Here is a 27,661-nt window from a genome sequence, read left to right as displayed (position 1 = left end):
ACCTAATAAAGTGGTCAGAAAGTGAAAACGTGTTATTTCTGCACTATACTCCTTTCGACTGTTTATATCTTTTCTGTTTGCTATTTATTCTTTGTATTCTATTCTTGTCTCGTTGTAAACACATTTTAACATTTTTACCTAAAGTAAAAATGTCTTTCTACGGGACAGAATTGAATTTTATTTTATTTATTTTTTTCATTTATTTTTGCATGTGTGTTGTTGCTGCCTGTGTTTAATTGAGTAATTTCTGTAACTGTGAGACACTTGCTGCTGCCTATCTTGGCCAGGTCTCCCTTGAAAAAGAGGTTTTTAATCTCTCAATGAGATCTTCCTGGTTAAATAAAGGTTAATTGAAAATTAAACCGGAAGAGATTCTCCTATTCTTATTATTGTACATACTGGTCAAGTGGGGCGACTGTCACAGCCATAAATAATAATAATTATTATTATTATTTGTATTTTTCACGTTGTTTAAAGACTCGTATATATGCCTTTAAAAAATATATAATTATGTGTAGTGTCAATTAATTTCTTCATTTATTAGATGTTGAATTAGGCTGTCACTTGTAAACCATAATAATTTATTCTTTTAGTAAATGTTTCAGTCTACTGCATTGTAAAATTATAATGGTCAGTGGTAATTTCCTTGCTGTCGCTATGTGGTTTAATCTTTGCTAATATTTTAAAGTTTCAGTTTGAAAATAGAGACCTGCAGTACTACTCTGTAACAACAGGTGGCGACATGGACCGGGTTTCTATCTTGTCTTCTAGAAAGCTCTTTCCTCACCAGCCGCCTGAAAGCTTTAACTCTTTATAAACTTGTTTATAAAACACGACCGAGCCTATTATTTTAAAATTATTTGCAAATTAAATGAGGGCGGTATCATCTGGTGTTATTTTAAAGTAAGCACTGTTACGTTAAATAGTGGGCAGAGCTGCGCTGAACACCACCGCCCACTGATGATGGTAGCAGGTCATGCGGCCTCCACTGTTTTGATCCACGGCTCTGACAGACAGGGTAGAGATGGCGGAAGACTTTAAGTCCGGGTGACTCTTTCAAACAACCCTGCTACTGTGATACATCTCCATTGTACCTAACAGGACGGGATATTCTCCGGGAAGCTGGCGGCTTTGTACGGCACTCGGTTCCTCCCGGAGGACATGGAGATCATGGCAGAGGGAGAAGCGGAGGAGCGCAGGTGAGTGACAGGTTGGGCAGCGTTGGTATACGGCTAACACCCATGGTTTCATAAACAACGCAACTAGAGTTATGTCACTTGTTACCTGTGAGCTTCGTTTAAAAGGGTGACCAGCAGGGAACACATTTAAGCTAAGCTAACTGCAAAAAATGCCAGGCTAAGTAGGTAGGTTTGAACACTAGTGAAGTACTTGTACCAATAATAGCCGTTAAGCTAGGCTAGGCTAACCTGACATGCCAAGGTTTGACAGGCTGGAGCTAATGACTCTAGCCCAAAGGTCTTCTGGTTTATTATTTACAGTATTGTAAAAATATGGCGTTGTTAGAATCGTTGTTTGAAAGACGAGAGAAAGGCTTTTATTCGTCAGCGGTAGAGCTGTTAGCTGTCACACAGTGAGATTGTGCTAACAGCTAAACTGACCACATAAAGTAACTGTTGTCTAATACGATTAAAATATGCGTGAAATCAGCAAGCTAAACAGGTGGTTTTTATATGCAGGTTTACTGAAGATCAGTAAAATTACTGACCGTGTAAGTACTGGAAGACTTTTGGGAAGTTCAAGGATTGTTTTCCCTAGCAGATTAGAAGGATGCATGTTTGCAGATCCTCTTTGCACAGCCCACTGTTTCTCGTGCATGAACACGCACAAATAAAAGAGTGGAAGGTAATCCCTAAACCTCAATAATCTCTCCGAGTCTAGAGGAATTTTACCCCTGGATGTGGAGGTGCTAATTACATAACTTCACCCCTCTCACAGATGCACCACGCTCCGCAGTATGTGCAGAATGCTCGCTAACCTCCGGCCTCGTCCCCCCCCTCCACTCCTGTGTTACACATGTTATGTGATTTGATTAGTTGGCTCTGTGTCTTAACTCGTGATGCTGCTGCTGCTGCTCAGAAATTCTGCTGATGCCTAAGAAAAGACCTTGTGTTCACTGTTGTGCTTCTTTCAGGTTTTATTGACTTTTCTAGCTGGCCATTCTACTTTCACACACGGTCTCTGCCTGAGATACTGTTTTTGATCTATTAGGAACAAAAATTGTTGTGATTGTCTTTGGCCATATCATCCTAGATCAAAGAACTCTTAAGTCTGGTTTCACAGCCTTACAACACATAATCTGCTGTATTTTGTTGCAGTTGTGTTTTTATATTATCTACTGGATTTACTTAACACCATGGAGCACATGTCCAGTTAAGTTCTCCTATAATCAAGGAGTTCATCCTCAGTTGTAACACGAAGGTTTCTTTGTTTAATTTTTTCATTTTTGCACGGCTGGTAAAGTTTGACTTGCTGAGCTGAGGTGGAATGAGGAAGTCCTGTGAGCCAGCAGTTTATGGCTTTCGGGGAGTGTCTGTTATGTAGTATCTGACTTTTTTTTTTTTTTTTTTTTTTTTTTGAGAAACAACCTTCCACTGCTGACTGTATCCTAAAGATAAGGGTTGACTCAGTGCTCAGGGTGTACATGTCAATGAATGAATTTGTTTTGCAGTATACTTCATGAAGGTACTATCACTAGGTTCAAGACCTGTCTTTTATTTACATTTGTACGCAAAATATAGAATGTCATGTATCATAACATCAATAATGGGTTCAAAAGTACTGAATTTTCCTGATAGACAGACTCTTGTCTATCAGGAAAAGTCCATGTGTTCATGTTGGGATGTAATGACACTGCTCACACATTAAGTAATGCTCAGCATTTCCAATAAGTCATTGAATTTCTGATTATTTCTGAGAAAAGAATTTTGGTTTAGATGATTAATGAATTAATCAGCTACATTGCCAACACCAAAACCTCTGTACCTCCTTCCTCTTTGTTAAACTTCTTCTTGCTTCCCTGTTGCCTTCCAGAAAGGAGCACTGGAAGCTGCTGTCCAGCCTGAAGACCACAGTGGAGGGCCTCTTGTCCACCAACAACCCCAACGTGTGGTCGCGGTATGGTGGCTTGCAGCGGCTGCACAAGGACATGAACAACATCCTCAGCCATGGACTTAGGAATGAGCAGGTCAGCACACAAAGCCCATATCGGTCACAACAACAAACCTTATCTACCAGCTGTTTAAGAAAAAACAAAAAAAAAACAGAAAAAGGATGGCATTTGCTAAAATAACATCAGCATATTCGCATGCTTGGGGGAAAATAAAGAATGCTGATTTTGCTAGATACGTCCTGTGTGTTTTGTATCGTATTACCCGTGCTGTGTCTGTGCCATCTGATTCTGTAAGGGGACAAAAACACTGTGTTGCACTGAAGGTGAATGTAACTGTAACTTATAGAGACAAGTCTGAGAAGCTACATTTTTCTTACTTACTGCTTGTTTATATAATCTGACTATATATAGTTTTAGGTTATTATAAACTAAATCAACCTGATCAACTGTATCAAAACAGCCTGCCTGATGAGGTTTTGGTGCATGCGTTTATTGAGACTTTGGATGTTTTATGTGAGTGATGTTGACTGAAGTGTTTGTATTGACAGATACTCTACATATCAGGGGCCCGTTCTTCGTACCTCGCTTACTACATCCAAGATCAAATGACACATCCAAGATCAAATCATCGCGCTAACTTTGAGCTCGCTAATCCGGTTCTCCGAACACACCTGTTGTTGACGATTAGTATAGCTGGATGAAGTAATCTGAGATCACTGGGTGGCTTAAAAGGGGCTACGCATCGATAGTAGAAACATTGATCGGCAACCCTGTGATTGGTTGGCGAAGATGTCGAAGGAGCGCGCACAGTATTTCACGGCAGCAGACCAAGAACTCTTGATTGAGGGATATCAGGAGTTTCAGAATTTAATTAAAACGCAGGGGAACACTGCAAAGGCTGCAAAAGCAAGGAGAGAGGGCTGGCAGAAAGTTGCTGACAAATTAAACTCGTAAGTGATCCATGATATTACATTATATCATGTGATATTATATTATACCACATTATATTATATTACATCATATCCTCTTTCACATTAGAGACACAACAGGACCCACTAGAACATGGGAACAAGTAAAAGTGAAATATAAGAATATTCCACAGAATGGTAATATTTATCACTTATATTGCTTTTAGTCTATGACAAGAAACCCTGGAATAATCTGTTTGTTTGTTTATAACAGCAACCAAGAAAAGGGCAGAGCAAATAAAGACAGGTGGTGGTCCTGCACACCCCTTTTTGTACTGTGACATTTATTGACATTGTGGGGTTTTTTGTGTGTAGTTTGACATAACACTCCATCACTTTTACCTGTTCCCATGCAAGGGGTGACTGAAGCATGCACAGTAAGTCGGGAGTATGCTCAGTGAATACCTCAGGCAGCAGAAACCCAAGAAAGAGGAGGAAGGCGAGGAACCATCATGGAAGGACAGGCCCCTGCACGGTATGTACCACCGGCAGATAGAGGAGGTGGCTGATATCCAGAAATCCTACCAGTGGCTGGACAAAGCTGGACTGAAAGACAGCACAGAGGCACTAATCATGGCAGCACAAGAACAAGCTCTGAGTACAAGATCCATAGAGGCTGGGGTCTATCACACCAGGCAAGACCCCAGGTGCAGGCTGTGTAAAGATGCCCCAGAGACAATCCAGCACATAACAGCAGGGTGCAAGATGCTAGCAGGCAAGGCATACATGGAGCGCCATAACCAAGTGGCCGGCATAGTGTACAGGAACATCTGTGCCGAGTATAACCTGGAAGTCCCGAGGTCAAAATGGGAGATGCCCCCAAGGGTGGTGGAGAATGACCGAGCTAAGATCCTGTGGGACTTCCAGATGCAGACGGACAAAATGGTGGTGGCTAACCAACCGGACATAGTGGTGGTAGACAAACAGAAGAAGACGGCTGTAGTGATCGATGTAGCGGTTCCGAATGACAGCAATATCAGGAAGAAGGAACACGAGAAGCTGGAGAAATACCAAGGGCTCAGAGAAGAGCACGAGAGGATGTGGAGGGTGAAGGTGACGGTGGTCCCCGTGGTAATCGGAGCACTAGGTGCGGTGACTCCCAAGCTAGGCGAGTGGCTCCAGCAGATCCCGGGAACAACATCGGAGATCTCTGTCCAGAAGAGCGCAGTCCTGGGAACAGCTAAGATACTGCGCAGGACCCTCAAGCTCCCAGGCCTCTGGTAGAGGACCCGAGCTTGAAGGATAAACCGCCCGCAGGGGCGTGCTCGGTGTTTTTTTTTTTTTTTTTTTTGTTATATAGAGAGAGAGAGGAAGAAAGTAAATAATACCCTCACGGGAGAATCGATATCTCTCTATGAGCACACTGTCGCGCTGAGCTAAAGGATCCTGTCTATCCCACAATATACGCTAAATTCTGTAAACTCTCCTTATCAATCTTGCACCTTCCTTGCTCGCGCGTACAAGCGGACAGGACATGGCTGCGACAGACTTCCCAAATCCACCTTCGCTTTTATAGTCGTGGTCTCTCATCTTGATTGCACGTAGTAATTTACTATTACTACCCTAAAATATGAATTACATCTGACATGATCTACTACATGTAATAGAATGATTAATAGTACATTTCCTTTTTTTGGAAAATGACCTGTATGTATCTGTATGGAATCAATAAAAGAATCAAATGCTGCATTATCTTTAGTTACATTGATAATATTTATTTATGGTAAAACAGTGGCGAAATATCGCTCTTGCTTTCATATAACTGCAGCGGACATACCTGAGTGGCCGCGATCTAATCCTGTTTACATAAAGTAAACCTGCTCCCGAGCAGGTTTATGCTTACGGATCTGTTGCTATGACAGCAAGTCCCAGATGAGCTTCGGAGAACCGAACGATCCAAGATCACGCGAAATCGTCAACATTCAAATCCGGCTAACTTACTTAGCGAGGTACGAAGAACGGGCCCCAGGCTAATGGGAAAACTTGCTTTGGAAACCACCTGCCCCCAAACTAAATTGAAAACAAAAGTGAAACACAAATGTGAACTAATCAGAAAATAATAAAACCCTAATAAATCTGGCCGGGATGGAAGCGCGTGATTTGTTTTTTGTTGTTGTTTTTTTTTATCAGGTGGTTTACAGTCATGTGGGGGGGAAAAAAAGACGTTTTCACAGGACTGTGCAGTCTTGTGATATATCTAAATACACCCCTGCGTCCATGAATTAGGAGGATAAGATGCAGCAAGGTCCAAATGTAATTTGATTATTTGATTAACAGATCATCAGGAAGTGTGAGGACCTCTGTACAAGCAAATGTTTTGGTGGTCTGATCGTCAGTTAGCATGTTAAATGCTAAATGATGGTATAATGATGGGGGGGGACAGAACAGGTTTGGCTTGTTTGACAGCGTTACCAGGGGAAGACTCTTCTCTCTAAAGTGAACATGTCAATAAGGCTTAGGCTTGCAAAACCACATCTGAACAAATCATACGACTTCTGGAACAATGTCCTTTGGACAGATGAGAGCACTTCGGAGAATTTTGTCATCATGTCTGGTAAAAATCGAACACAGTATACCAGTGCAAACACCTCATACCAGCTGTCAAGAACTGTGAGGATTTGGGCTTATTTTGCAGCCACAGAATTAGGAACACCTTGTAGTTGTTAAACTCTCATACCAATGAATTTTTGAGTCAAATGTGAAGCCGTTGGTCCAACGATAAAGCCTGGCCAAAATTATGTAATGCAGCACGAAAATAATCCCAAGCACAGCAGCAAATGTACAACAGACTGGCTGAAAATGAAAAGAATCAAAGTAGTGCAGCCGCCCAGTCAAAGTCCAGATCTTAGCCTGATTGAAATGCTGTGGTGGAGCCGTGAGAGCTGTCTATAAACAAATGCCTGCAAATGTCAATGAACTTAAGTAGTGTTATAGAGAAGCTGCTCCAGACCAATGTGAGAGACTAATAAAGTTAAACAGAAAATCACAACTTCAAGTTATTGTTACTAAGGTGTTTCTGCAAACTACTGCAAACTGATTTATCAAAACTTTCTTTTTACATAACTGGATAAATATTTTCTCCTTTTTTTTTTCAGTTGCACTTCTAAAATTTAAGGAAAATACTCTATTGGAACACAACTCTCCTTCTTCATAATGACTTACTATGTTGGTTAAAGCTGGTACTTTTGAAACTGGGTCATACAAGCCTCTGGCCTTGTGTTGCAGGTGTACTACAAGCAGAGAAACTATTGGCCGTTTGTTTGGTGTGTTCGCTACATCAGCCCACAGCTCGCCTCCCACGTTGAACAGGTATGCTCAGCCATGTTAAAGCTGGGATGTAACTTTTTTCTTTTAAACTTTCCTGACACATAAATATTTCTACTAGACTTTCTTTGCATGATACAATTTCTTTCTTATCCCAAACTGTGATACAGACTCTTATTTCATCCTCTGGCTGAAACAAGCTCTTTAGCGCTAACACCCTTTAAGCCAGCTTTCTTCTGATTGGCTAGCCTGTACAAACAGAGATTTTGAACATCAGGTGGGCGGGGCTTTTGTGCTCACAGTCAGAGCTGTGTGCTAGAGTTGACCATAATAAAATATCCTCTCTGTGCCCCCCCCCCCCCCCCAAAAAAAATAAAAAAAAAAAAAAATTTGATTTTAGCATCTTAAAGTCTACTGCTAACAAAAAAACTTACCAGTTTTTTGTTTTTATGTTGTGATTTAATTTTTTTTTCCCTAAATATTGTGACAGAATGTATATTTTGAAAATACGGTACACACTCTTGGCTCAGGTTCTCCTTAACTAAATAATTGATAGCTGCTGTTTAGCAGTCTTTATGAGCAACATATGCTACTCTGATTTAATGCTAAGTGTGATGTGTAGTTTATTTACTTTACATTGGTTGCTAATGTGGTTTTCATTTCTAGATCAGTTTCTCCCCCAGTGGGGTCGCCTCGTTTCCTACTTCTGAGTCATCTTGTTCGAAAGCTTTAAACAGTGTCGGATGTTTTTTGATTAGTTTACTGTAAATGTGGAACCTGTAAAAAGAGCTAATGTTTCAGTTCTCCAATCCTTGTTCACAGCTACCAGAGATGCACACGTTTGTTTATATCTTTTCTGTTGTTGCTGTTGCTGTGTGTTTGTTTTGAAAATATGGCAAGTTTCCTGAGAGCGCTGCAAAAGCAAAGAGTGAGCAATTACATAATGTAGGCTCAGAAGAAGCATTTGTTTACTACAAACCCAACACATCTTTAGTGTTAAGGTTGGATTTGGAGGATTTATCTGTTCTGGAGGAAAAATTATAGTTTACTTTGTTTTACCCTGTAATGTGTGCTTGTCCCATCAAGCCTGAAGGGCTAGATTTGTGGAACTGCCTCCCTTTTGTGGAAAATCCCCATAAAGTGATGTTAGAATGTGTTTGAGAAAAATAACACGGGCCTTATAATACATTTCTTGAAAAATCCCCCCAAAACTCACATGATCTGATGCCCTGAGTAGAGCCACTAGACTTGCTTGATTGCTGACTTTTTGTTTCCTAGTGTGTTGTGGAAAACGGTCCCCCTTTAACCCCAGTTCTGTCTGTCAGGGGGTAATGGAGTTGTATAACAGCAAATGGACTTGGAGTAATCTAGTTATCCTCATTATTCCCCTGGTGTTACAGACCAGCAGGGCTCACTCAGGCATAATGCAATCACCATGTGATGATTGTTTGTTGTTCATAGCTGCTGTCCTCTAGTTTTGTGCTGCTTTTTATCACCTGACATTCCACTTGTGTTTCTCTCTTTTCAAGCCTGGTGTCTGCTTCTGTCTCTTCTTCCTAAACCCTTCTCGAAGTTTTAGACCAACAGGTGGGAAACGCTTATGGGGAAAGATTGCAGGAAAACTCATAAAAGGAGCAGTTAGGTTGACTCGGTGTTGGCTTCATGTTTCTTTTACCAATAGAAATTAGTTTGAAATAAATAGAAGAAGATCTGGGTAGGTGTAGAAAAAATTAACCGCCAAGGATGAACTCCAAAGCCAGCACCACTTGCTGATTGTCACAAAAACAAAATCCAGTTAAGGAAATGTTTATGGCCTCATCAGCCGAAATTTTGATGGTTTACAAGTTTCATCACATAATTAGAGATGGAAATGTGCTTTTACAGACATATAAAAGTGTTAGCCTGTGCCAGCGCTTTCCCATCTGCTGTTCTCTTTCCATCCTCAGTTCAGGCACCTGGAGCCGGTACTGAGCAGTGGGATAAAGAGTGCTGGTGAAAGCTACAAGGCTGAGCGTTGGCTGCTTCACAGCTTACAGGTTCACATGCTGTCAGCGCAGCTCCGACCTTTGCTCAAGCATCTGGGGCACATGCGTAAATACTACAATGGTGAGCCATGTTAATAATAGCCCAGGTTGATATACTTGTATTAGAAATTGCTGTGGTGTATAAATTGTATTAACTTCTTTTTCCCCCCTCTCTCGTGCTGTATCCATCTTTCAGATGATGCTTTTCTGTTGAGCGAGCCTCATGTGACCGCCATGTTCCAGTGTCTGGAAGCTGTGGAGCAGAATAATCCCAAACTGCTCGCCCAAGTAGACACTGTCGGGGTGGGTTTTCCGACATCTTTGCACATATCACCTGTTTATTCATGAAAAGGTCACTTGTGCAAAGGTTTTTCATCGCTGTTTCACACTGCAAACACATCATTCAGTTTTTAACCATCACCCATCTTTGATGAGTGGTGTTAAAGTGATTTAACTTTTCAAAGAAAAGAAATTCCTTTGACTTTTAATAAAAATCTCTTTCTTTCCACCGCCCAGCTGTCCCCTCTGAAGGCCCCACCATGCCTAGGGCTACTGAAGAGCCAGAGTCTGTGTGTCTTGCCTGGATCTGGTGGAGCCTGGAGGAACGCCGACAAGGCTCCCAGCAGAGAATCTCTAAGTCGCAGACTCACCACCTCCAACTGCTCTCTGCGAGAAGCAGTCGCCACCAGCCAAAACTCTGCGAGCACTACAGCAGCTGAATCCCCAAACAGCAGCAGCACAAGTGAGAAAAGAGGCTGGGTTGTCGTTTTATTTTTTCTGATACTTAAAGTGGCATACCTGGCATATTCACTGTTCTTTGACTTTGTTATTATCATGGATATATTGAAAATAGCTTGGAGATCATTGCTTAATCATCGTTTCTGCAGTATTTTGCAGCACTTCGCTCAGAAGCAGAAAAAATAATTTTCACAGACTTTATGTTTTTGTCTGTTTTACTGAAGAATTTTGAGGTTGTACGCAGAGAGCAGTTGGTGACTATTTTGTCATCTGTGCGTGCATGTATACTCGGGTGGATTTGTGGTAAGGCGCTATGAATACACTACAGTTTGTATGTGAATAGGCAGGCTGAGTTAACCGTACAGAGGCCTGATTGTTTGTGGGCAAAGCCAGTTGGTGAAGAATGTGTTAATGCGGCCTGCGAAGTCAGTGTCCTGAGCTGAATGTGCTCACTAAAATGGACAAGGGTGGTTAAAAAATGGCTTAAGTGGATTTAAAACCTCTGCAGCGTGTCACCATTTTTAGACTCTCAGTGTGTATGAACAAAAACAGACATGCTTGTGTACATACGCAAGCCCACGTGGGGCAGAAAATTCTGGGAGAAAAATTTAAATATGTGAAATTAGTAGTAAAAAAAAAAACCAAAAACCCATGAGCAAAACACGAGTACAAATCTTAATCTTTCTCATTTGTCTTGCAGACACTACCTCTCAAACCAGCAGCCTGGAATCTCAATGGGTGGTTGTCACCAGGCCGGGGGAGAACGCACGAGGTGCGTCGCCCCCACCTGGCTCAGCGTCCATCCCTTCCATCTCGTTAACGGACACCAACTCCACATCCTCCTTCCTTCAGTCCGAGGCCGACGAGTACGGTGGCGGCGGTGACTCTGACGATGGTCCAGAGTATTTGGCCATCGGTAACCTCGGGCAACGCAACGGTCGACGTAATTCCCAAAGCTCCACCCACAGCAGCGAGCGGGGGGAGAACACGGACCAATCCCTGCAGCGGAGTTCCACTACACAGGCCCCGCAGAGGCGTTCATCTTTTTCAGAGGGCCAGAAGGGGCCGGGGAGGGGGCTCAAAGGACACACTCGATCATTCTCTGACACAGGGGTCAATCAGAAACTCAGGAATGGTGAGTAAGAGATTTTAAGAGTTTCACTTTGGAAGGGATTGTTTTATTTATTTAAATTACAGTGTATAGCAATTTTCTGTTTAATTAAGGAACGTCTCTTTCCTATGAGAAACATTCAAAAGATAAACTTTTACTCCAAAACTGATTGTAATACTTCCTAAAGTGGTGAAGTTCAGCTTCAGCTGGTAGCCACTTCACTTCTTGCTTAGTCACTTTGTTTTGCATGTTCATAGATCACAACATGGTCTGTAGTACTTGTGGTATTTACTTGTAATTGTCTGGTGTGTTTCTCTGGAGCGAGTTTGTAAATTTCTGAAGAGTTTAAGTCATTTTCAGAATTAAACTAACCGTAATTTTACTGTAAGTAGCAGACTAATGTACCTGACTAATGCAGTTAAGGGTGAGGTTAAGCTGTTGTTCTACCTGCATAGTATTTGTGTTTTTCACAGCTTTCTGATATGCGGTTAGGCGGTGTTCTTGCACGCTTCCTGTCTGAGGTTTTAAAGCTTTCACCCAGTTAATATCAGCTCTGTTTGCTCAGACTGTTTCCCCATTCTTGGCTTGAATTAATCATCTCTTCTTCTGCTCTGTCCTTCTCTTATCTCTCCCTTCTACTGTTTGCATAAAGGAGGGGGCCACAGAAAAATCACCATAATAATAGAGGACCCGGTAGCAGGTTGGCGGTGCAGTTTCACTGTACTCCATCACATGAATTCTCATTTCCCCTCCCTTTTTTTAAAAAGAAAAAGAAATGTTGTTTGTGTGCATGGCGAAGAACTCCATCCCTCTTATTTTCCACTCTTGTCTTCAGCCCATCATTTGTTTTTGATTTTAAGGACTGTTTTCTTCTTATTTGTTTATTTAAACCAAATCAGACTGGTGTGAAAAAGTCCCACTTTATCACATTGTTTTCTTTTGTTCTTGGACTCTATTACAATTCACACCTTGGCTCATGTGACCCTAACGACTCGCATGATAGTGAGGTGGGTCAACAACTCGCATGATAGTGAGGTGGGTCAATGACTCTCAGAATAGTCAATGTCACAGCCCCATTAGAGGTTAAATACCTGGGAGTGTCCCGTCTATTTGAGAACCCAAAAAGCAAAATTGCCTTCAACTGAAGTGTGATGGGGGTAACCGGCGACCATAAAGGTTCCCTAAGACCACGTGTCAGTATTTTATTCAAAGAATCATGCAGTCTTGTCTTTTCTTCTGATGTTTTGAAGTTTTAATATAAATTCTGAAGCTCAGACAGAGGAAGATTCCCAACGCAAAACATAACTTTAATGCAGTATTGTTTACACTTGCAAAGCAATAAAAGTGTAAATAATGTAAGTTTGTAGCCTTTAAGTAAAAGTGGGTCACTGAGTGATACAGACTACTTCTGTTTCACTCTGCAGTTAGGCTGGTTAGCACTCAAAGCCACATTTTTGTTTCAGTGTAGCCATACACTACACAATAGCCTTAGATGTCATTGTCCAACACAAAGCATTTAACCAGCTGCTTTTCCTGCACTCAAGCATGTTTGCATCCATTTCTTTTAAAAGAATACCGTAATGAGGTGAATGACTCTTGATGATAAAAAGGTATTAACACACATACTTTTTTTTTTTGTGTGTGTCTTAGAATCAGCAGGCGAGGACTGCTGCATGAAAGACTACAGCCCGTTCTCACCTCAGCACAGCGATACCAGCACATCCAGTTCTCTTTACATGGAGTCTCGTGAGTTTTCTGTGTGAATACTGACACGCATATGTCAGCTGCCATCTCCCATTCATTCAGGTTTCTGTTTCTTGAAACAAGGTTTGCTTAAACATTTTTACATAAAATGGGAGACCTAAAAACATCCATTAGAAAAAGCAAATAAGTTAAATGGCCTTTGTAGTCAGGAACCCTCGGCTTTTGTTTTTTTTTATTAGTTTTATTTATTCAAAATGCAGTTAGCTCGTTAAATTGTCCAAGATTATGTAAAATTGATAAAAGTAAATCTGTCTTGACCAACACATTAATTAAAAAATGTTTCTTTTGGCAGCCAAAAATCAGAACCTTTTGATTTGTAAGCAGCATTATGACACTTAAACTCCAGTGCAGTGTGTAAATGTCTTTTATGGCTTTGTGTTTAACTGTGTATGCTTTGTTTACTTCAGATGGGTCCCAGTACAGCAGTACCTCAGAGGGGATGTTCAGGAGGCCGTCAGAGGGGCAGAGCCTCATCAGCTACCTGTCAGAGCAGGACTTTGGCAGCTGTGCAGACCTTGAGAAGGTCAGAGCTTAATTCATTGCAAATGTAAATTGTATCTCAGTGCAAACATAATGCACACATTGAAATGGAGAAAAATGTAGAAATTATGGGTCAAGATATGATGATAATTACAACCAAATTTCCCACTTAAAAGATTATTCTATTCTATTCTATTCTATTCTATTCTATTCTATTCTATTCTATTCTTCTATTCTAGTTTCTGCCTCTGAATGTTTTTTAATTACCTCTGTGTGCTGCAGGAAAATGCCCATTTCAGCATCTCCGAGTCGCTTATTGCAGCCATTGAGCTGATGAAATGCAACATGCGGCGTCAGGAGGAGGGCGAGGAGGAAGGAGACAGTGACAGCGAGATTCAGCAGCTGAAGCAGAAGATTCGCCTGCGGAGGCAGCAGATCAGACGCAGCCGTCTGCCGCCATCCGCAAACTCCCAACACGGTGTGCAAACATCAGTTACATGAAATCCTTTTGTCATCTGTACATAGACACCGTACTTCCTTGGTGTGATTCTAGGTCTCTCAGTAGAGCGAGAGCTTTTTAGTTGTCAATCTTCCTAAACAATGTGTCTGTTTAATTAAAAGTAGCTTTCACTGATGCACAGATCTTTAAATAAGTACCAGCTTTTAATAGATCCTTACATATACAGATGGACCACAAAAATACTAGAGAAACCATCTATGAAATAGTTTTAATTGTACACGTTGTTTATTTTTGTTTCCTTTCTTTTGTGCAGCTTTTCACTCCACTGACAGTGGAGGCTCCAGGAGGAGCTCTCAGGACTCCTCCCAGGGCCTGTCTGACTCGGGCTCAGCAGAGGAGGTGGAGGAGTGTGAACTGCGAGGTAGAGAGAGAATGACAGAACAGTGTGGGGGGGGCTAAATAAGCAAATATATATATTTTGGAATAATTATTAGTTTTATTTCTAGATTTTATAATTCATCATTGAATCCATTAATTCACTTTCTGGTCATAATTCATAACCTCTTCATCAGCCTGTCTGCTCACCAAGCATGCCACATTTCACCAAAGACCCTAAATATGAATGTCTGAGCGTAGAGGCCACACTTGCTATTTCTGCTGTTGCCATTTATATATAGCTGTTAAAGTCATGTGATCACACACACTAAGGATTTTTATAGTCATACTCATTTTGAAAGGCGTAGCTATTCTAGGAAGTCTGTCATATTTCTCATACAACAAACAACAGTAGTCTATGAATTGCTTTGATTCTGCTAATAAGGGTTGCGGTTTTTCTTGTGTCTTGGTGGGTTTTATGTATGAATGTATTTACATGTATTTAACTGTACTTGGAAATTAACATCTTTGGGATTTCTGCTAACAGTAGGGCTGTCCTCTAACATTGAACTAAATGTTAGCAGAGAAGAATTGGTTAGGTTGGTTGGTGGGGGGGAAAAGAAACGTTGACCCCAAAGTGCTCAGGAAGTTACAATCATGGACAGATGCTATGAAGCCGATATTTAGTTATTCATCTGTCGACCTGATATCATTTCCAACTCAGCTTTACTTTAGTCTCTTAGTATTGGTGCTTGTTACAGACTCTCTTTGCTGGTTGTTGCAATACATTTGCATGTATTCCTGCTTTTGCAATAATGAAGCAGCAGTTTTGTTTGTTTGTTTTTTGTGTAATATTACTAATAACGTTATCTTACCTAGAACTAAAATATTTGCTGTTTCCTCAGAATATAAACTCACCAGCCATTTTAATTCAATATACCTGTTAAACTACTTATAATGAAAATATTAAGCTGGTTAGCTGTAATTCTGTGAGGTTGAAACTGAGCATTAGAAGAGGGAAGAAAGGTATTTAGGAGAAACTGCTAACTTGTTGCAATCTTACTGAAACTTTTCTAAAAAAGGAGAAAATATTCAGTGCGTGGCATTTCTCTGAGTTAAGAAGCCTTGTTGATGTCAGAGGAGAAGATTGGAGTAAAATCATTTCATGTGTTTTTGCCCTGTGTACCTGCATGACTTCCACATGTACATGCTCCTCTGGATGCGGCAGTGCAGTGTAATGTTTGCGTGTGGCACTGATACACACTCTGTGGAGTGTGAAAATGTAAGCATGTGGTGACAGTTTGTGTCTCTCAGATGGCTGTGAGGGTCAGTCCCTGTTGGCGATGTCTCAGAACGGCCTCTCCCTGTCACTCGCCTCCCTCTTCTCAGGTATCTGCGGGCTGGAGCGGTGGGCGTGGCTCCACAGCTACTTACAGGCAGTTTTCTGTGGCTGTGCTCCTCTGAGAGGAAGCTGGTGGTTCTGCTCCAAACTGAGAAACCTTCTTTCATTAATCGCTGTAACTGTGCTGGATGTGGGTCATGCATAATTGCCGCGCTACTTACTGTTTTAGTTTCATATTAATGCTTTTTTTTTTTTTTTTTTTTTTTTTTTTTACTTCCATTTCACCCATCTTCAACCACTAATTTTTATACTATTGTGCATGTAAGGTTTTGCAGTAATATCTTATCTTTACCTGCTTTTATAGTTTTTAAGTATTTAATTGAGAGCTATGCAAGCTGTGCAGCAAAGCCATTAAAAAAATTGACGATATATTTCTGGGTTTAATTTACAACCAAATTCCAAAAAAGTTGGGATCTGTGTAAAATGTAAATAAAGAGAACATACAGATTTGTAAGTCTTATTTACAAAAAAACTTGGACAACATATCAAGTGTTTAAACTGAGATTATGTAACATTTTTAAGACCATTTTTAATTTTACTGGCGCATAGCATCCCTTCATCATTTCACAATAGCTGCTCTCCAGTCCTCAGTTGTCTTTGTTGTACTTGTATTTATTTTTTTGTTTGTTTCATTACGCTCCAAGATCTGGACTGCAGACAGGCCAGTTCAGAACATGGAGTCTGCAACATCCATCCATCCATCCATCCATTCGCTTCCGCTTATCCTTTTCAGGGTCGCGGGGGGCGCTGGAGCCTATCCCAGCTGTCATAGGGCGAGAGGCGGGGTACACCCTGGACAGGTCGCCAGTCTGTCGCAGGGCCAACACACAGGGACAGACAACCATTCACACTCACATTCACACCTAGTGGCAATTTGGATTATCCAATTAACCTATCCCCACAAGCTGCATGTCTTTGGACGGTGGGAGGAAGCCGGAGTACCCGGAGGGAACCCACGCAAACAGGGGAGAACATGCAAACTCCACACAGAAAGACCCTGGCCTGATGTTGGAATTGAACTCAGGACCTTCTTGCTGTGCGGCAACAGTGCTAACCACCGTGCCACCGTGCTGCCGTGGAGTCTGCAACATCTAGCTGAAATATTCAAGGTGTTCTCTGAAAAACATGTCATCCTGATGGGAGCATATGTTGCTCTAAAACCTGTGTATACCTTTCAGGTCTGATGGCTGATATACAAGCTGCTAATTCCATAGGCACTAATGCACTCGCATACCATTGTTTGAAATGAGTGCTGACAACAAGCTGGGTGGTCTCCATCTCGTATTTGGTCAAGTGGACAAAATAGGTTAGAAACACTTAGGCTTCAGCCTTTTGTTTCCTGTGTCCAAACTTTTTTGAGATGTTGCTGCCATCAAATCAAAACGAGTTAATATTTATGTATATAATATGTCTCAGTTTAAGCACTTGGTGTGTTTTGTTCTATTAAGAATAAAATACAAGTTTATAAAATTTGCAAATCATTGCATATGATAGAGTGCTGGATAACCACTCTAAGCAGTAGCAACATGCAGTTTCCTTCCATAACTAAAAACCAAACACAGTTGTGATGCTAACGGATCAATCTCATACTCACTCATATTTCCAGTTATTTTATTTTATCTAATCTCTTTACAAGAACTTGTCAGTTTGGAGATGAGCCACCTGCCTCCTCACCTCAGTGAAACTGTGCTCTTGGCTTTTTGTGTTAGTGCTTGTTGCTCAATGCTCCGGGGTTTTGGTGGTGCAGGAAGACGAATGTGCCTGTACCTGTCGGGGTTTAAAGAGGCTCTCGGAAGGAGACAAGGGAGTTAACCAGTTGCATCCTGTGGCCGTACATTTGAGGTTATCACTTATTCATCCATCTATCCATCCATCCATTCATCCCAGTCATTATTCATTACTTCCAACATGTGTCCAGTGACAACCAGGTGTTATCACACATGCGTCCTCTCACCATGTGTTCATATTTAAAGAAGTTGGCTCAGTAACCAGACTGGTACTAGGATTATTCCTTATAAGGTACACTTCAGGAGGAGTGACAAAGAAGTGGTTATCTCTTAGGGGAATTTCATTTAGACATCGCAGCCTTAATTTTCTCATAGCATTTTCCTGAAAATGCACAGTTTAAAGAGAAGGCAACGAAATTGGCTAACACCACTGATTAAAATATCCCCACAAATCTAATCAGCTTTCTAACTGTGCTGTAATTGCAACTCACTCCTCTGAACACAGACTGATCAAAAAGATCAGTTGTCAGAGCTTCTATGCTCACATGACTTACGTTGTGTGCCACTAATTGAAAATTCCACATTCACACAATGATTTTTAATCGCATCGATCAATCAGAACAAATGCAACCAGTCAGACCTTTGTATCTGTAGGTCTTGTGTTTGCTTAGTAGGAGCTATTATAAAACACATAATCAAAAGATTTTTTTTAAAATCAATCTTATCTGTTCTGCACCAACTTTAATTGCCTGCAATCCTGAAATTTTGGCTGTAACCTGGGCTCATATGAGCAAACAGGAATGTTGATCCTGAAAGAAACTGGTAAATCCATGCAGGCGGTCTCCTGTTCTGCCAAACCTGTGCTGCTTTTGTCTTTGCCCCCTAGTTTCTTTTCTTTTTTTAAGAACACATGTTTTAGTGATATTATTGAAACTGTTTAGCTTTCACTGCATGTTTTCTGCTTAATTGAATTTAAAATTAGCTTGAATGAGAAGAAAAGAGATGATATTTTGGTCAAATTTATCTTCCTCAATTTGTTTCACTTTTTAATCTTCAACCTTTTTGATTAATTTCTTCACACATTGTTCAACTCTGCTTTGCTGTAGCAAATAGTGGCAACAAACCAAAGAAACGCCATCCACTCGCCAGCTGCTTGCAAGCCTTTGGAAGCCCTCTCTAGACAAATTTATGTATCATCTGACACAAAAAAATCACCCTTTTAAAAAGTTGTTTTTGCTGTCTGTGGCTGCTGGATTAAAATGAGTCCTGCTACTTTTTGTTTTCAGTTGGTCAAATCTCCTTTACCTTTTCGCTGTATCTTCTAGATGCGGACATAAAGCCCAGTGTAAGCTCCAGCGGCAGATCTTTTCTCAGCTCAGATTCATTGTAAGTACATGTTTCTCATTTCTCTTTACATCATAATTTTGTCAGTTTTCTTCAAAAACTGGCTCACTACCACATCGTCTATCTAGACGGACCAATCACAACAAGGACACAGGGTTTCCCGACCCCCTTTATAATAGCCACTGGCCCAACCACAGCAATTTTCAAATAGCCCTTTTCCTCTAGTACTTACTGGGGTCGGCTCGACTCGACTCGGTTTTCAGGGTTTTCTATTAGGTGGTAGTACCTGCTACCTTTTTATTACCTGCTGAGCCGAGCTTCCAAACAATCTAAAACGATCGGAAAATGTGGCATCAACAGACTGCCACTGGACTTTCAGCTGGATTGCTGTAACGATCTCACGTACATTGGGCGGTACGCAGATCATTTTCCATTACAACAAGTCAAGTTGAGCCAAGTAGGTACTAAGTGAAAAAGGTTAAAAGTATTTCCTCTACTTGCCTGTGCAAGTAGGGCATTGCCTATTTGGAGTTGAAGACCAGAGTTGAAGTCACTTAAAAAAAACAGAAAAAAAACCCAAATACAAGGCATGCTTTGGTTTCCCACACCCCATTGACTTAATTTAGTTAGTTTAATCAATCAAGTGAATTCCAAATTTGATTATTAAAATGAATCAGATTGTGGATTTTACTGTCCTGTTTTTTAAAAAAATGTCTTGCTTTCCTGTGTGTAGCAGCACCCCCTCCTTCCTCCAGTCTAACTCAGCTGAGTCAGTAGCCATGGGTTTACTCAGGCAGTTTGAGGGCATGCAGCTTCCTGCAGCTTCTGAGCTCGACTGGCTGGTCCCAGAACAGGATGCCCCTCAGAAGGTACATATCCCTGCCGCTTACAGTTTTCCAGACATGACATTGAACATTGTACTCAACTGATCATGCCGTTTCCCAGTTGTTGCCCATCCCAGACTCTCTGCCAATCTCTCCCGATGACGGCGAGCACGCAGACATCTACAAGTTAAGGATTCGGGTGAGAGGTAACCTCGAGTGGGCACCGCCGCGACCACAGATAATCTTCAACATTCATCCTGCACCCAAGTGAGTCCACATCATGTTATCTGCCCTCAGTATCTGCTTCATCTTTGTGAAAACACACACAGACATATAAAATATTAATAAGAAGGGTAAAATTATAGGGGTAAGCTTACTGCAGGGATTAAAGTGGATACAGTAGGTGGAGGAGAAGAGTCTAAATTAGGGTTCTGTGAGCACCAGTCAACTTAATTTGTATTTTTCAGGAATAATGGTGATGAGTGTGGGCTCTTTCACAGAAAATTTAAAGATATGCTTATATTTATTAATCATTTCAGACATGCAGTAATCAAGTAACAGACACAACTGTTTGCAGTTTGCATTTTTTTTTAACTAATTCTTGTCTTTCAGGAGGAAGATAATTGTGGCTAAACAGAACTACCGCTGTGCTGGCTGTGGCACCCGCATTGACCCAGGTATAACCAGCAACAACATAAAAGCTAAAGGACTTGTTCTGCTTGCACATCCTTACCTCCCTGTGTTTTTGTTACCTGTCCTCACCTCAGACTACATTAAGCGGCTACGTTACTGTGAATACCTCGGCCGGTACTTCTGCCAGTGCTGTCATGAAAACGCTCAGGCAGTCGTTCCCGGCCGGGTGCTGAGGAAGTGGGACTTCAGCAAATACTATGTCAGCAACTTTGCCCGAGACCTGCTGAACAAGATTTCTGGAGATCCGCTTTTCAACCTCAATGATATCAACAGCGGGCTGTACAAGAAAAACAAATCTCTGGAGACTGTTCGGGTGAGTTCAGAGGCAGCAGTGACATTAATCACGTTCAGACTAACATCACCACCATGCAATATCATTAAGAAAGAGTGTTCGCAATAATTCACACTCTGTCTTTATCTTATATCCTGTATTTGCATATATTTTTGCATGTGTTTCAATAAATTACTGCACATACTTCTGATTTTCCTGGAAAATATAAAGCGATGAGGGGTGGTTTGAGACTTTTGCACCAAACATGACTTGTAAGACTGTATTTTTCTCATGCACAGTGAAGTAAACATCATTTTCTAATGTGCTATAAAGGTTTTGAGGATGCAGCTCTTTCACATGAAAAATCTCTTCAAGACATGTCGCCTTGCTAAAGAGTAAGAGATCTCTGCTTTCTTGTAGTTTACGATCATTTCATAAAACCTGGTAACAAACTTATTTTGAGGTTCTGTACGTCTCTCTCCTCAGCTTGTTGGACCAGTTCGACAGCCTGCCGGGTCACCTGACAGAGGACTTTCACCTCTTCTCCCTCAACGACCTCACTGCTGTGCGCAACGGGGAGCTGGGTTCCCGAATGAAAGAGCTGCTGAAACTTGGTACCATGCATGTAGCCAACTGTGTGGTAAGATGAGCAACAGGTTCCTCTATAAAACGCATATTTTTTTTTTAAAAGTTAAATTGGTCTTTTGGGCAATAACATCAACAAACACTCTGCTTTTTATTTTTTTCATGTTAATCTAAAATTTTCTTATTTCCTTTTCCCTCATCTTATCCCCAGCTGTGCCAAGCAAAAGGCTTTGTTTGCGAGTTCTGCGGGAACGACAAAGACATCATCTTCCCTTTCCACCTGAGCAAGTGCCAGCGTTGCGAAGGTGAGCCCTCTCTGCTGGTGGCAGGCCTGGGTGGTGCACGGCCTTCCTCCCGCTTCTCCATTCAGTTTACCTGGCCAGACTGGAAGATCCCCAAGCCTCGTAGCCTGGCAAAAGCCCTTGCGATGGGCATGAAAGAGGGGGTGGGTGGGGAGGAAGATTTAGGGATGAGAGTAGATGAGGTGAAGAGCGGAGAGCAAAAGGAGCAGAAGGAAGTGAGACAAGCATCAAGAGACACAGCACAAGTGAGACATGAGAAAGGGGGGCTATTTCAAGGTTTTACTGCTGGAAAACTGGTTAAAGCTTTTTCCCGGAATAAGCTTAATGAGGAGGAGCAGGAGATGACAAGAGGCGGGGAGTCGGAGAGGGAGGAACAGATGGAGCAAGATGACAAGGGAAGCGTTGGTCAGCACGGTGGGGTGGAGAGTAGTGAGGGGGAGCGGAGCAAGGAAAAGGAGGACAGAGATACAAGAAGGGAAAAAATCAACTTCTTGAAGGTTCTTCAGATAGACAGATTAAAGAAAAGCATCTCAAAAGGAGACAAAGGGGACAGCGATAGAGAAATGGGCAGCAGCATGGAAAGTTTAAATGAAATTGGAAAAGAGGGGAAGCGAGGTGGCAAGGCATCAGTGATGGGAAGTCGAGTCAAAGGTTCTTCAAAAACAGACGTGGAGGATGAGCAGAAACCAGAAGTGAAAGAGGAAGATAGAAATGAAGAGTTTAAAAAAAGATCCTCAGAGGAAGCACGGGGAGCGGCAGAGGAAAAGAAAACTGGGACACAAGCTGAAAGAACGGGGAAAACTGAATCTGTGGCTGACAAACTTCCTGTTATGAGACTGTTAGAATCTCATCAGCTGACAACTGGTTTCTCCAGAGGGAGAAGCAAAGAGAAGGAGCAGAGTAGTGGAAGTGGGGAAAGTGATGGAGGAAGAGGGAGAAACCCTGAGGAGGAAAGCCAAGAAGAATCAGGATTTGTGAAGCAGATTAACTGGAGAAATCATAAAACTCGCAAAGGCAGGAAGTTAACCAGAGGCAGGAAGATAAGGGAAGGCAGGGAGAAAAATAAGACAAGAGGGGAGAACACAAAGACAAGCGACATAGATGATGACACAGGGGGAGGTGGAGGACATGAAAAAGGAGGGCTGCGTCCTGGGATCACGAAGGATTAGGAAACCTGGGTAAAACTGGAATCGGCTCACAGCAAAGACAAAGTTTAACTTGATACATTTGCTGGATTAAAACTAGCTCCTGTTTGTCCAGAACAAGCGATGGATTTCTGATTACAGTTAACCAAAGGCCTAATGGTTATTTATCCTTTGAATAAGACTATCAAGCAGTTATTTTACAGTGATTTAATTTTGTCCACCCTTGAGTTACATGTTTTTTACAGTGTTCAGTCTTGATATTACAAATGTTACTACCCCAAACGCACATTTTTGGCAGTTAACACTTGTGTAGCTGTGCATTAATGTTTACCAAAACCAGCAAGTCTTATAGAAACCAAGTTGGGCAATCCTTATTGCCAAGAGTTTAATGATGATATTGATACCACTCTTATATTTGCCCGTTAAAGGTAAAATAACGGCCTATAATAAAGGCCTATAAACTTCTCTAAACTTTGCAGATGCACGAGTTGGGTCTCGTGTGTTTACGTCCAGTGTTAAATATGTAGTTTCAATATTACTTTGCAGACATAAGAGTGGTGTTCTCTAACTGCACAGGAAATGCTGAACTGTCCCTTTAGGTGTTGTAATATATCTTGTGTGTTAAATTATTATTAGATGTTGTAGTCGTACCTTCATATTTCGGCCGTCTTTTTCACCTGAGGCACTTCACAGTTGTACTGTTGTTATTTGTCACTGAGGTGTTGGTGTGTTTCCGTTATTACGGTGCTGGTGGAGGGTAGATGCTTTTGGGAGTTTTTTTGGTGGTGGATCTCTTTTTGGCTGAGGTTGTGGAGGTGCTGGCGCTCTACGTTCCCATCTTTCTCTCTGAGCTCTGAGCTGCTTCTGTGTTGCTGCTGTGTGTCACTGAGACAGGGACGCTGCTCCTAGTAGTTGCTGCTTTTATTCTTCTTAAGATCTTTCCTGGGAACGTGGCGACTGAACTACAGTGGTGCATCGCTCTGAAACGTTTACATTTCTGCATGCTTCGTTTCGGTCGGTGTTTGTGTTTGTCAGAGTCGTCTTCTCGCACGTGTTCCACCTGAGCTGGTGATTTCATTCCCTTTGTTCATGTGTGAAGTCGGCTGAAGAAGAGTCACGTAAATCTGGACTCTCTGCTGCAGTTGTTGCTACGCTGCCTCGCCTGTCTGTGTTTTTAAACCCTTTTATTTTATTATTTAGACTTTTGTCAAAGGAACTACTTTAACGTGCGGAGGTGAATCCGATTGAATGTGTAATTTATGCTTTTTAGTTGCTTCTGCTTCTGATTGCTATAATTTAAGCTTGATTTTATTTTATGTCATCATAAAATAAACATTGTTTTTGAACTTGAGTTGCCTGTTTTTTCATGAGTCCATCATCAACAGAAAAAAAGACACCTCTGTTAGAGCATCTTATGGGAATGAGGCTGAGTTATGAAACAGGACGTGTCTGGACAGGTTTCCTTGAGCTGAGCTTATCCCGGGATATGACTTGCCTCACATACCTGCTCCCTGTGGCTTTCTGCCTTTTTCTTCTGTGGCTTTTATACCTTCCCCGCTCCACCCATCCTGCCTCAGCTCTGATTGTGATTGGCTGCTGTTTGTGCAGTCCAAAGATGAAACTAGTTAAACTGGTTTACAATGCGCAGGTGTTGCTTTCCTGTTAAGATGACACATGAGCTCTGTTAAACTGGCTTTCTTTATAAAAAAAAAAAAAAAATGTTTTCTCTCCCCTTTTTTTCAGACTGCCACGCGTGTTACCACCGCACCTGCTTCCGCACAGGTAAAGGCTGTCCTCGCTGCCAGCGGCTGGCAGACCGGAGAGAGAGGATGGCACGCAAAAACATGGAGGAGCAGGAAGATGAGGGAGGTGGGGCTTAAAGCTTGCAACAGGGGAGCCTCAGAGAAAGAGGAGAAGGAGGAGGAGAAGCACAACACGACCATGATTGTAGTGGCTGACCATCTCTCGTTCCGCTCCAGCCTTTGTAACTCGGGGAGACGGCGCCTTCGCAATGCAGGTTTTACTACATCAGGGCAGCCGCATCACTCAGAAAGAGGACCAAGGCTGGTGTTGATTTTTCCGGTGAATCTCTTTTAGACATGCACTTTACTCTAAGAATGCGTCCTGCTAGAATGGTAGTGATTTTTAGAAATCATCTCCCTGATTTGGCAATTGGATTAGATTTGTCTGTCCTTTGCTGATGACTTTATTTAAATTTCCTTGTAAATACGAACTAAAAATTCTTGCCAGCGTCTCCGTATGGTAGTGCTTCTGTTGCTCCAAAGTGAGTTTTAAAAGAGGGCGCCTTTCTTGTTTCAGCTGTGCTGAATCATTCCTGAATTAATAAAATCGCTGTGTGTGAATAAGAAAACGTGCTGCCTTACACAGATGTTTGATGCTCTCATGTTGTAGTTTCATGTGTGAAAAGAGCCAAAGATTCTCGACCTGTCAGAAAGTCCCCATTTTTCTTTTTTAAATATTTAAACTGGGATTGCAAAACGTTAATTTTTTTTCTTGAAGAACTGATCAGTTTCCCAGTTAAGACACTGTATTTAAATAACCCATGAATGCTCTCTCTTCCTCGCTCCTTACTGTCCCGATTTTAGCCGTTTTACACACATTTGTGTGCCTCTTGGACAAAGCTGCATTTAAAACACTTCAGAGGAGGTGTTTCAAATCAGCATTGAGAGTATTTTAAATAATTTTTTTGTGCTGCTGCTGCTGCTTTGTGTGCATTTGGTTACTGGAGAGAGGTGTGTCGTGAGTGTGGGTGCTTGTGTTTATTTGTGCACATGTCTACCTGCTGTGCGTGTAGCCCAACTGGCACGCGGCTGCTCGTTGTAGAATTTGGAATATTGGAGAAGGTTTGGTTAATTGCACTGATCCCATGTTTTTGTTGGAGGGGGTGAGGGTGGGACATCACTCTTTGGGTGAATTAGATTAGATGTGTGTCAGGAACATGAACCCTGATCTTGAACAGTCTTAAAAGTTCCTGCCAGCTGAGTTTCTCAACAAATAAGATCCACGAGGTAGAAGAGACATACCATTATCACTTCTTGGGCTAAATTTGTATTTTTTTCTTCCAGCAGTTTGAAAGTAAACACGACGGTTCACTGTTTTAACACAGAGTTGTGTGCGAGTGCAATTCCTTCCAATGGGACTGCTAGCTTGGAGTCTCCTTTAACTGTTTAAACTGACTGTAACAGGCTGTAGGTTCTGACCTTGTATGAGAGTGCCGTGATCATCGGTAGCAGATGAGGAATTTCAGTAGTTGAACCAAAAATATCTTTATAACTCTGATCGTTTCATTTTGATGACTTTTTTGCAAACCGAGCATCGCACAGAGGAATAGAAATGTCTGATTAGTGGCTCTGTTGTAAGCTGAATTGATCGCATTTGTAGTCCTCAAGTCCTTCGATAGACTAGATAAAAATCCAGAGTTTATGTATCCCATCTGTAGATTTGAAGAAGTTGAGGTTTTGGGCACATAAGGATGAAATATTTATGTCCTCAAAAACTGCCAGAAAGACTGATTTTTGAATTTCGAGATGCTTTTTAGAAGAAACACTGAACCAAGTGACTGCTCAGCTCTACGGACAAACCTCCATTTAGATGACGATTGTTGTGTTTTTTGCCTTTAACATGGAGGAACGAAGGAGCCTTACAGTGCACTACAGATCCAAATGTATGTTATTAAAAAAGTTGATTATTATGATTGTGTGTTCATTTGCTTTGGTTCTGTAATCATGTTGATAATAAATGACTGGCTAGACTGTTCATCAAGTGAAGAATGACACTTTTTATTTACCAAGAAAAATTAATAAACAGAAGTCTTAGAAGTTTATCTGCTGTGTATGTTCATAATCAGTAATATTTAATACATCAGAGTCACAGCTGCCAAGACCCAGAGGTTGTGGTTTGTTTTTGTTTGTGTTTTTTTTTTTTTTTTTTTGTTTTGGGGGTTTTTGTGTGTGATTGCAAAACTATAGGTTGGCGCCCCCTGGTGGGTCGTAAAGGTACTTCAGATCGACTACAGGAGATCATTAACAATAACACATTTTGAACGTTAATTTAAATCCTTCATATATGTAATTTACATGCAGTTTAAATAAATAGGAATGTGTAATTTTAAATGCACTTCTGAGACTTTAATAAGCCATAATCCTATTTCTAGGGTGACTCAAATGATTATCTTTTTGGTTTGATTCCTATAAGAGTCTATAGGAAAACATGTGGCTCCAAAATCTGATAGATTTTTCTGTTTGAAAACTCTGATTATGATTATTTTGGAATCCTGAAGAAATTTATGACTTGGGTTTTGTAATTTGATTTAAAATTGCCATGAAAAAAAAACTGAACGAACATAATAAAGCAAAGTAATTTTGAAAATGAATAAATAATCAGAAAAAATTAATTGCTATTCTTCATTTTTTTTGAGCCTACTTTCATTTTTGATCTACTTTAATCTATTGTCTATTGATCTAATTAAAAAAAAAAAAATCTTAATTTGCAAAAGTGAAGCTGTTAATGAAGAATCAAGTCATCAGAACATCAAAATGAATGAAAACCCAGCAGAAAGACATTTTCTGCTGGTGTGGTGATAGGAAATGATTGCCTTAGGTGATATCTAACTATATTCAGTCACAGTGATGGATGCATTTGGAGCGAATTTGGGATTCATTACTGAAGTGGTTTGCAAATCAAAGCTGATTGGTGGACAGCCTGCTCTAGCTTACATTACCTGGTGGTCCCATACAGGTACTAATCAGGCCCAACCCTGCATAGCTTCCAAGATCAGGAGTGCTCGGGGCGGCGGTATAACCTCAAACTGAAGCAGCTTTAATTATCGTAAAACATCATTTTTGGTTACTCAGTTTTAGATGCCAGGCTGGTTAACCTCCTAAGACCCGAACTCTTCCACGGCATACATTTTTAATTTCTCTTTGATATTTGGTCATATTGGGGCCCGATGAATGTAAAAACAAAGAATTACCAGATTTTTTTTTTCCCCCTTATTTTTGTTTTTAAGAAAATTAAGAGCCACATATGAAGAT

The 27,661-nt window shown here is 41.2% G+C and overlaps 1 protein-coding gene across 4 annotated transcripts; it reads left to right on the top strand.

Moving 5' to 3' along the window:
* The first annotated feature begins 758 nt into the window (after nucleotides 1–758).
* Nucleotides 759–26,446, top strand: rubcn (rubicon autophagy regulator). 4 transcript variants are annotated; one of them, XM_031758169.2, is made up of 21 exons: nucleotides 759–1,199; nucleotides 3,052–3,205; nucleotides 7,324–7,407; nucleotides 9,309–9,468; nucleotides 9,583–9,689; nucleotides 9,903–10,128; nucleotides 10,825–11,259; nucleotides 12,886–12,981; nucleotides 13,407–13,522; nucleotides 13,762–13,957; nucleotides 14,253–14,360; nucleotides 15,629–15,703; nucleotides 18,769–18,829; nucleotides 19,524–19,656; nucleotides 19,733–19,878; nucleotides 20,224–20,288; nucleotides 20,379–20,617; nucleotides 20,909–20,970; nucleotides 21,062–21,215; nucleotides 21,372–21,465; nucleotides 24,351–26,446. In XM_031758169.2, exons 1-21 carry the CDS (start codon nucleotides 1,162–1,164, stop codon nucleotides 24,485–24,487), a joined length of 2,886 nt encoding a protein of 961 aa, XP_031614029.1. In that variant the 5' UTR covers nucleotides 759–1,161; the 3' UTR covers nucleotides 24,488–26,446. The 4 variants fall into 4 exon arrangements, with proteins under 4 accessions (XP_031614029.1, XP_031614028.1, XP_031614031.1 ...); XM_031758168.2 differs by having other exon boundaries at nucleotides 19,521–19,656; XM_031758171.2 differs by lacking the exon at nucleotides 15,629–15,703 and having other exon boundaries at nucleotides 760–1,199.
* Nucleotides 26,447–27,661: the final 1,215 nt, after the last annotated feature.

This window comes from Oreochromis aureus, linkage group 15 (genome assembly GCF_013358895.1).
Source record: "Oreochromis aureus strain Israel breed Guangdong linkage group 15, ZZ_aureus, whole genome shotgun sequence".
Lineage (NCBI taxonomy): Eukaryota > Metazoa > Chordata > Actinopteri > Cichliformes > Cichlidae > Oreochromis > Oreochromis aureus.
The sequence above is the reverse complement of the archived record's forward strand: the minus strand, read 5'-3'. Positions and strand labels throughout refer to the sequence as shown.

Excerpts from the sequence above, each read along its gene's own strand:
- rubcn (XM_031758168.2), top strand. The coding sequence starts at position 1,162 with ATGGAGATCATGGCAGAGGGAGAAGCGGAGGAGCGCAG. Across the intron at positions 15,704-18,768 it reads ACTCGCCTCCCTCTTCTCAG|ATGCGGACATAAAGCCCAGT; the intron begins GTATCTGCGGGC and ends TGTATCTTCTAG. Across the intron at positions 19,657-19,732 it reads AACAGGATGCCCCTCAGAAG|TTGTTGCCCATCCCAGACTC; the intron begins GTACATATCCCT and ends GCCGTTTCCCAG.